The sequence below is a fragment of the Gouania willdenowi genome, chromosome 5 (genome assembly GCF_900634775.1).
Source record: "Gouania willdenowi chromosome 5, fGouWil2.1, whole genome shotgun sequence".
NCBI classification, from domain to species: Eukaryota; Metazoa; Chordata; class Actinopteri; order Blenniiformes; family Gobiesocidae; genus Gouania; species Gouania willdenowi.
Window position 1 is genome coordinate 11,731,985 of NC_041048.1, and position 10,503 is coordinate 11,742,487.

At 36.5% G+C, this 10,503-nt stretch overlaps 1 protein-coding gene across 1 annotated transcript; it reads right to left on the minus strand.

The window, feature by feature from the left end:
• Positions 1-427: 427 nt before the first annotated feature.
• Positions 428-9,677, minus strand: shisa4 (shisa family member 4). The gene is made up of 5 exons (XM_028447108.1): positions 9,456-9,677; positions 5,563-5,740; positions 2,823-2,959; positions 2,552-2,743; positions 428-996 (listed from the first exon to the last, which is right to left on the minus strand). The coding sequence occupies exons 1-5, from the start codon at positions 9,538-9,540 to the stop codon at positions 956-958; spliced, it is 633 nt and encodes a 210-aa protein (XP_028302909.1). The 5' UTR covers positions 9,541-9,677; the 3' UTR covers positions 428-955.
• Positions 9,678-10,503: the final 826 nt, after the last annotated feature.

The following is a 10,503-nucleotide window of genomic DNA, read 5'->3' on the forward strand; positions in this document are numbered from 1 at the left end:
GACCTGAAATATTATCTGAATAATAGCCACTGTTAGCCAGGAAGTTTATCATTATTTGCACCATAGTAGATAGTGATCTTAAATATGTAAATCTTGTTTTAATCTTGAATAAAATGGGCTAAAAGTGACCAAAAACAGTGGAAAAGGTGGTGAAATCAGACACAGACATTGGTTAAAAGTTGCAAATTAGAGTGGGCAAAAATGGACAGAAAAAGTGGTAAAAATGGTTCAAAGTGTCAATATTGACTTAAAAAAGGCAGAAAAAAAGTAGGAATAATTTGATTAAACTGGCAAATAATGGGTATGACAAATCGTGAATGTGGTTAAATTGGCCAAAATAAGCATGAAATATGGTGAAAAGAGGTTTAAAGTGGCAATAATGGGTCAACATTAGGTGGGAAAAGTGGTGGAAAGGGTTTATAAGTGTCATAAATGTCTTGAAAGTGGAAAAAAAGTACAGAAAAAGCATTGCAATTTGATGGAGAAGTGGCAGAAATGGGGGTAATGTAGCAAAAATGCATTAAAAGGAGCAAAAATATGGCAAGAAAACGTGATCAAAATACGTTAAAATATGGCACGTATGGTTTAGTTGCAGAAAAGGGTAAAAATAAGCAAAAATGGGCTTCTTAAAGGCATCTGACGACCCCCTCCTAGTGTCTAGCGACCCCAAGGTTGAGAACCCCTGCTCTAATTAATGATGATGTGACAGTTTTTGTGAAAATACAAGGAGGAAATAACATTTATATACATTTAAAAATAAAAATATAAAGTGCCTTGTATTTATTTTCACGGGCGAAACCTCCATTTTAGGCTGTAGTGCTTGAGTGTGTGTGTTAGCGTGGTGTGTGTGTAACCCCATGAATGTGTGTGTGGATTATTGTTGCTGCCTTCTCCTTCTGAAACAGTCCTCTCACAGTTGCAGGTGTTTCCTTCGGTGTGTGAGACTGTCAGCCTGTTAGTGACCCGGGTACTGGGGAGGGGAGTACGGTGGGGGGGCTGGAAGAGAAGTAGAGAAAATCCACATTTAACAGTGAGGTAAACATTACACATTCTATTTCTAAAGACAGTGATTTCATGTAGTTATTGGTTGTTTAGGATCAAATCAGCAGGATTCAACCCCAGGATACGTGCACAAAGTGACAAAATGCACCAAATCAGACATTTTTATACTGCATTTTACTATAACTAGATTTATTTGAAAAAGTACAGGTATAGAATACTTGTTTGAGATTGTGTGTGGTAAATAATCAAATGTATTTATTCTCGTCTTACATCTCTGATAAGACTTTAAAGAATAATCATCCATGTCCTAATATGTAAGGTTTCATTTATTCAGACAATTCTTTTTTAGGAAATTAGATCTCCTGACATGTTTCAACTGCCAATCGCCAGTCTTCCTCAGAGGCATCTAGATGAAGACTGGGGGGTTGGCAGTCGAAACATGTTAATAAAGCCTCATATATTACTTACAAATATATATATATTCTTGCTAGAATCATCCATGTCTTGTTTATAATTAAAATTAAAGCTGCAAGCAGCGTTGAACGGGCCCTCGCAACCACACGCACGTCGGGACGTGGCACACGTAGAGGTGTTTTGCATGTCGTGGTGTTGTATTAGCCCCCCTATTGAGTCATTTTGCCATTCATTGTGCAATTCCCCCAAAATATCAATTTTTTTGCCAGTCCTAATATGCGTTCACATTTTCATGAGTTTTTCAACGTGTTTAGGCCCTCAAAGATGCAATCACTCTTTTGTGAGGATGATAGAGCCGGGACAACAAAAAATAAGTTGACGCAAAATGTGCTGGCCGATGCGTTGTCCGACCAAAACAAAGATGGCGGCGCCGGAGAATAACTAACGCGAGTGGCTCTTCCGAGTTTCAAAAGTGCAAGGCAGTGAAGACACGCACTCATTCGTCGAAGGTAGCTGTTCCTCGTAACCCTACTTTTTTATTCTTCCTTGAACTTTATTTTTTACTTGAAAGTTTATTTTTTGTTGGAAAAGCACTTTCTATATTAGCATTAGGAATTTAAGAAAAATGTGAATGGCAGTGTATTACTTTAAGTTGTTGTTATTTTCATGTGAATGAAGAATGAACAGATGTACTTTTTTCAGTGAGCTCGGCCTATGTGTTTTCAACATAAATCTTAAATTCTGTTGGTTCAGGAATGGTTCACAATGACAGGCTGCCTTTTTATTTTTGATTGAATGCCACCTCTGACTCTGAATCTATTATGTTGTACTTTTATATTCTTCCTTGAACTTCATTTTGGAATTTTAGTTGAAGAGCAATAAACATATATTGCAATGTTAAGGAATTCACGTTTGTAAATCAACATGTATAAATAACTTTTAGTCAATTAATGCGGAGATAATTGAATCAAGTCGAACTGAACTGGAAAAATAAATTGTTAGATTAATCGATGCATCAAAAAAAAAAAAGATTAATCGTTTATCCCAGCCCTAAAGAATAATAATATTAATAATAAAAACTAGGTGCATTACAATAAGGTCTTACTTGGCCCTAATTAACACAGTGAGGTCTTACCCTGGCTGTAAACAGGATCCATTGGCTGTGGTGGGTAAAAACCAGGCTGGACCATTGGGTACTGTGGGGGCACGCCGGGATACTGGGAAGCCATTGGATATCCTACATGTGGATACTCGGAGGGTCCCAGTGGTTTACCGTAAGCATCATACATAGGCTCCACAGGGTAGCTGGCCATAGGGATGGGCTGAGCTGGAGGTTGAAATAAAATCAAAGACTGGGACTAAGAGAAAAAGCCTTTGATCTCAGACAGAAATAGGTGAGGTCTCACCATCATAGGGGGTCCTGCCTCTCTGCTGCCTCCTCTGGTAAAGGTAACAACAGGAGCACATGAAGCAGCAGACCATGGTGGCGATGATGGCCACGAACAGGAGAATGGAAGAGGCGATGCCGGCTAAGGCCGTGGGACTGAAGAACCAGCAACACAGAGATAAAAAAAAAAAAAAAAACTTAAACACAACATTCTTTTGTGGTGAAATTGAACAATTTCAACACAAGTACTACTTGGCATTTTGAAGTATAAATTATATAAAAGCATGCATGTAGAGCAGCGATTCTCAACTGGTGGGTCAGGAGTCCCAAAAGTGGGTCACGGACCTGTACTGGGTGGGTCGCAGACAGCTGGTCAAAAATAAATAAATAAATACTTAATGTCTCTCATTTTGGTCTTTTATTTTGAAATAAACTTTTCTTTTGACAGGCATGCTGTGAAATACATGTTGCACAGGAAAATATATAGATTTATGTTTAAAAAAAAAAAAAAAAAAAAGATTGTGTGTTTTGAAAAGCTATTTTTTAAAAACTAAATTTGGTTGGTTGAATTCTAAAAAAATGTGGGTCGCGCGATTAAATGACTGTGGGGTCCCAGGGTGAGACGGGTTGAGAACCCCTGATGTAGAATATATAAGGCACCGACAATATCCAAGCAATAAGTGAAAGGAAGTGACAATATTATTTCAATTTGGGGACATTTTGTCAAATAAGAGGAGAATTGAGGATTGAGGAGGATTTTGGAAAAACTAGGTTTGTTCCAACAATTTTAGAGTATTATTTATATATACATATTGTTGTTTCATCAATTTTGTGAGAAATTCAATTAAACTCCACTTGAATAATTGTGAAGTTGAACTTCCCAAATAAATCTGTTGAAAAGTTATGTTTTTTTAAAGTGTATTATTTTTGCACGGATGCCAATATTTATGTTTGAATATGATATGGTGATTTTAAATTCCTCCCAATTTCCGATTAATTTCAAAAAATAATTCCCATGAAAAATGACTATCTTATTATTGTCAAAGTTCCCGTGTAAATTTTGCCAGATGTTTGATGCTCCTTTGCAACCCGACTGACACATCCACAACTAAATTATTTGGTAATTTACACAATGACTCATGTTTTCTCAGTCATTTTTTTCTTTACACATGTGATCTAGATATACAGTAGATAATGACAATTAGCTTAATTATTCCAGTTGTTACCAGTCCCAGTAAATAGTTCACAGTTTCCATCTCTGAATCTCTCACACACCCTGAGCTCTATATAATAAAAAACGCTTTGTGTTTTGTATCTGATATGATTTCCCACTGCACCAAAATGCAGGTTATTTGCATCCTGCTGGACAGTGATGGATGTTTTCCACTGTGATGTGACAGAAAACTGTCACAGTTTGCAGCCTTTCAGGCAAAAATAATAAAAAATATTTGAAAATAAAGCTGTGCTCAGCATTTCCTCCCAGCCTCAGAGGGAGAATGCGGTGATGTCAGGGACAGAGAATGGAAAATGTAAGAGATGAAGGCAGCAACTGGACATGGGACTCTTAAGGCTATGAGACGAGTTCACTTTGTTCTCGACTTTGTTGATTGTTCTTGAAATGAAAACTGACTGACCTTTGTTAAATATGCCTAAGTATGCCTTTAAAATAGCTACATTATAAAAGGTCTTTGAACACTGGTATACAAACAGCCATGATTTAGGACAAAATGTAACTCCTGAAAACGAAATATTGTAAACACAATTTTTTTTTAAATTTTTTTTTTAGATATAATTAAGCAGAAATTACCATGTGACAGGTAATACACCCCGACTGGCATGTTTTGGGACAATATCATGCATTTAAACGCTATTTTTCCAGGGTAAACAGGTGGGAAAAGAGACGAAATTGTCAATTCTCAAGCAAAATTGTAATAACGTAACGTAATATGACGGGATATGACGCAATATGATGGAGTTCACTTCTTGAAATGGAATTAGCTGTATGACGCGGACTAAACCAGATGTAGTCAACTGACCACATGCGGCCCTCGGTCTAACTGTATGCGGCCCTAAAGTAAATGCAGAAATTTAAATTACATAAAACAACAGCAAGAATACACTGAAATATACCAAAAAAAAATTACATTACAAAAAAATACAGTAAAAGGCAAGAAAAACAGAAAATGCAAATATTTACAAAACGACAACAGAAATAAACAAAAACACCAAATAACACACGACAACAAAAAATACACAAAACTATTGAAAAAACATTAAAAAATTACAGAAAATGATGACAAAAGTACATAACAGACAATAAAAAAATACACAAAATGACTAAAAAAACATACAAAATGACTGAAAATAACAACAAAAGTACACAAAAAGAAAAGAAAAACAACTAAAAATAACTCTGAAAACCCACTGTACTACAAACAAACAAAACGACAACAGAAATACACCAAAAAGACTCCAAAAAAGGCTAAATGGCAACACAAATACACCATACGACTCCAAAAAAGGATACATTTTACAGGAAAAATACACAAAAGGCCATCAGAAATACACATAATAAACAAACGCACACAGAATGACAGAAAAACACAAAATGACTCTAAAAACCTACAGAGCTTCTACGTTTTTGTTAAAAGAGAATAAATATTATCTAAAGCTATAACAATATATCTGCTAAACAAGTAATCAAACTGTAGACTTTGGATTGAGGTCAATAAATAAAACAATTAGGCTAAAATAAAAACCTGAACTGGAAGAGCATGCATCGTTTCTGCTCGCGCTCCGTAATCATCTTGAAGGCGTCCAGGCAGCAGTAGCGGCGATAACAGTTCCCACAGCAGAACGTGATGAGGGGGCAGTCGAAGCCGTTGTGCCAGGTGCCGTTTTTATCCACGTACCAAAGACAGTCCTCGTCCCCACTGACTGCAAAACAACCACACACAAACAACAGAAATCATGAATTGTTTGCATGTTCCAACATGAACTGATGCTGTGCTGTTTTTGTGTTTTAGCACATTTCACACTGCACGGGGTCTCGTCTGTTTACACAGAGAAGCAGCTTTGTTCTGCCTTCAGGACGAAAAATAAATCACCTCAAATATTTGCTAACACATTGTAGTCTTTCTCAGGACGAACTGGATGAACTCACAATTCATTATTCAATGAAGAGCAGACCTTTAAAAACCGATTTAGGGTTAAGTTTAGACAGAAAACCTAAAGATTTAAAGAAAACACAGAATTTGTTCCTGTTGCAATTTTTTACTTACTGAGGAATTCATTCAGTCGACATAAAATCATGTTCATTTTTTGTGTTACATTTCATTAAATTCAGACTCCAGGATCAAACACGTTCTTTTTTGACAAATAAAGAGATAGTGTAGGCCTCATAGATCAATAAAGTTGGATTAGCGGCTCAAAAAGCATGTCGGAAAAGTTTCTCGCATTGCATTGTGGGATGTGGAGTCCTGTAGGCAGATACATACAGTACATAGAAGTGTTTTTTTTTTTTAACCACATTTCTGTTGTTTTCACAGACTGAAAGTTGTGGCAAAACAATTGCAGATGTTTATTTTTCAGGTAAGGTGATATCAAGGGGAATACCAGGAAAAAAACTACAACAAAAATGGTACCAAGTGAATTATTATCACTTTTTGTTTTATCCAAGTATGAAGCTTAAACTACATTTTTATCTGTTAAAAATAAAAGATAGTCCCCAGCAGCTTTAAATACCGTACTACAAGAATTTATGCAATCATTGTTAAGGAAAAAAAAAGTTTCCAAGTCTTTGTGTTTATAACAGCAGACTTAAATAAACACAGCTGATATAAAACTTCTTTTAAGGCGTTTGGAGGTAAAAACTACTCACAAGTGTTGGAATAAACATTGTGTGCACGTACAACACATTTAAACTCTCAGAGATGTTGAGCGTATAAAAGTGATGGAGTTTCCATCACTTTTATACACTCTGCACCCACTAAAGAGCCCAGTTTGAAACCAAGACCTGAATTGATCCTGGTCATGATTAAATGTTTGCCTTTAGAAACCGTGAGGGCAGCTACTCCAGCTGATTCATGCCAAACCTCGAAAACTGTTGAGTGAGTGATACCTTTAGAGGTAAATCTAACATTCACAAACCCTTTGACCTTTCGTTCAGTGTTTGTTTAGATTAACAGATATGTAGTCACACAAAAAAGGACTGTGGTGTGATTGTACTGGTTATTTTCATATTAAATTCAGGCTATACTCGTGGCAAAAAAATGCTGAAACTATACAAAATAAAAACGGTCATTCCATGTCCTTTCACAAATGGCCCCACGCACTTTGGTCTAAAAAATTCTGAGATTTTTACCAATTGTTCCGTGATTGTTGAATAGGCACAGTGTATATTTTCTAGATTCAGATTTATTCATCCCCGAGGGGGAAATCAGTTTCAGTTACATTCCATCCAAGAAACATGAAAAGACAATCACATACAGTATAACGTGTGAGTACAGGAGCGGGAGTACTGTGGGTCGCCACTAGTGGTGCAACGGATCATCATTGATCTGTGATCCGCACGGATCTCTCTCCGCGGTTCGGCACGCACGTGGTCCGAGGATTGGTTGTTGAAAAATAAAGCAAAAAACTTTTCATGATGATACGCGCATCGTTAGTAATGCCTCGATGAAGCCGGCTCCGTTTGCGACGTCCGTGTGTGTGTGTGTGCAAGCGAGCGTACCTGCGCATGTGTGGTTTGATGGCCATCCTTGACTATTGTAAGGATTTGAAATTATAAACTCAGATCTGCTTTCTTTTCCTTCTTTCATTCTTTTTTGATGATGTGGGCATAGGCTAGTTTTTAATTCACTCTCCATGTTTAAAAAAACCCATACAGTTACCTGTTTAAAGGATGAAGGTTTAATGCCTTATACTGTACTTTAATTAGTTTTTATATGATTCAAAACGTTATTTAAGCATTGGATTGACACTTCAAGTTAATTGTTGTTTGTATTTAATGAGCAGAAAAATGTTGCATTAAGTGCTCTACAAAATAAATGGAGAGCAAAGTCATTTGTCATGTCTTTAGATTTAAAAAAAAAAAAAAAAACGAGCTGGTCAACATGCACAGGTTTCAGCTTCTTTGTGCAGTTATAATGTCTCCTACAGTGGGGAAAAAAAAGAAAATCGATATGGATTTTTCTGGTGTTTAAGAGACTCTGACATGAATACTCGTATCACTCTGTCGTTACTGTCCCCAACAGACGCTAGTGCCGTCAGCTCCTCCCCACCGTAAGCACACACAGACGGGGCTGTGATCTAGGCTTCCATCGCTCTGCTTCCAGACTATAGAATTAATTCACCTTGAATAAGCTTATCATGGTTTACATGTGTCTGTTCTCAGTCTCTCTCTCTGACACCTGTGTGTGTGTGTGTGTGTGTGTGTGTGTGTGTGTGGGGCGGACCCTGCGCAGTCACGTGGAAGTGCATTGCATTTTTTTTTTTTTTTTTTTTAAATTGACGGTATTGAAACTGATATTGTTGCTTTTGTATACGGTATCACCGCCCAAGCCTATTTGGGCCCTCAGTAAACAACTTTGCATCTGCCTCAGCTCCCTGTTTAAATCACTAATGATTAGTCACATATATATGAGTTGGTTCTTGGGTGATAGTCTCTTGAAATCTAAAAAAAATTATTTTATGTCCTATTTTTATTGGCCCATAACTGCATGTGGGAATGTAAGAAAAAGAAAATAGGTTTAGGCTTAGTCTTAGCCACGCGACCTAAACTGGCCAATGACTGACCTATCATGTGACCTAAACTGGGCAAATAGGGGCGCTGAGTACTGATGGAATGTCGGTATATTGATACAATAACCGTACGAATAGACACTGCCAATTATATAAATATCTAGTAAGGCAGTGGCTATCCAAACGTTGCCGTATCAATATACCGACATTCTATCTGTAAGCAACGCCCCTATTTCGACAGTTTAGGTCACGTGATAGGTCAGTCATCGGCCAGTTTAGGTCACGTGAATAAGACTAAATCTTACCCTAACTCTAAAAATTGTGGTGATATTGGGTTATAACCTAACCCTAAACCTGTTTTTATTGTGTTTATTTTAATGACTGCCCTGTACAGTGTCCTTGGGTGTTTTGAAAGGCGCTTTTAAATAAAATGTATTATTATTATTATAAGACGCTATGTCGGTAACCGTACCAATAGCACCACGTTGTCCGAACCGCAACCGTACAAATAAACACTTTCTAGTAAACATAAGAGGGATATTTCTATTTTTTTATTTTATTTTATAATCTACACATGGTTTATAAATTGCTTTATTTGAGTTTCCAATATTTAATAAAACATGCCATAATGTTCCACTCCACACAATTACAAATATAAGCCCTTACATAGACCACCAGTTAAACGGGGAACAAGAATATTCATAACACCCCAAACGATTTAGCTTAACCAAAATAAACATTTAGACCTTACACTACAAAATACCGGGTAGATAGGAATAAATATACATTTTAAAAACAATTTCATAGAGTTATATAAGCGTAGGCACCGTCTAGTCTGCGGATAAACTAGGTTTTATAACGGTGTTTTACCGCTGTACGGACGATGAGGCCTGCAGAGCCGTAATCTTACCCGGAGACGAGCACAGAGCGACGGCCACGAACGCCAGAGTGACCGGGACCAGGCTCCAGGTCCCTGATGGAAACACCATCCCCATCCTGAGCTAGGACCGAGTGGGTGTTGTTTTAGTCTCTGATAGTAGGTGCTTTCCTCCGTGGGTGAGCTAACGGTCCCACTCAGCCATCATTACAGCATTACAGCCTGAAGACGATAAAGCGGCAGTGACGCTCAGCAGAGACGATGCCTTCACGGACCGCCTGAAAAGTCGGACCAATTACAACACCAGCAAAAAAAAAATGTCTAACAGTGACACAACCACTGTTAAGTTTGTCAGCACATTTTGATTTAGTTTTAGTCATAGTCTGTTGACAAAAATTCAACTGAGTTTTAGTCTAAATGTAGTCATTTCAAATATAGTCTTTTTCTATTCAACTAAATGACAATAACATTTTAATAGACTTAATTATGGTGATAGATTTGTGTCTATATTCAATCACAAAAAAATAAAAACAAAAAAAATAATATATATAATATATATATACAATAAAAAAAAATCAAAGAAAAAAGTGTTCAAATGCTAAAAAAAACTAAAAATATTTGAGAAGCAAATAATTTCATTTAAACACTTTTTTCTTGTTTTTTTTAATTGAAAAGGTTTGCTTTGATTGAATAATAAAGACAAATATCTACCTCCATAATATAGTCGACTGAAATATAAGGGCAAGTTAATGTTTTGTTAAAAAATATAATTATTATCAATCAATCAACGGATCAATTACCATAGACCACACTTAATTTGGGACGGTATTAATGTTTGTAAAGACACACAGATTTGATATGATCAATGTGTAAAAACCAAATGATCATGAGTTCCGTTTGGATCTCGTTCTGTGATGAAATTATAGATTTTATTAGTTGACAAAAATATCACGAGTTTGATATAGTTTTCGCTCACAATAGCATGTATTTTAAAAGAAATAGTTCTCGTCTCATTATTGTCACTTAAAAAACGCAGTCGACGGAAACTGTGTGAAAATTTTTAGTCAACAAAATTATCTCT

Bases quoted from the DNA above. Each gene is read 5' to 3' on its own strand.
- shisa4 (XM_028447108.1), bottom strand. From the start codon at position 9,540: ATGGGGATGGTGTTTCCATCAGGGACCTGGAGCCTGGTCCCGGTCACT. The intron at 5,741-9,455 runs GTAAGATTACGG...GTTGTTTTGCAG, and splicing joins CGCTCTGTGCTCGTCTCCGG to TCAGTGGGGACGAGGACTGT. The intron at 2,960-5,562 runs GTTTTTATTTTA...CTGGTTCTTCAG, and splicing joins TGCATGCTCTTCCAGTTCAG to TCCCACGGCCTTAGCCGGCA.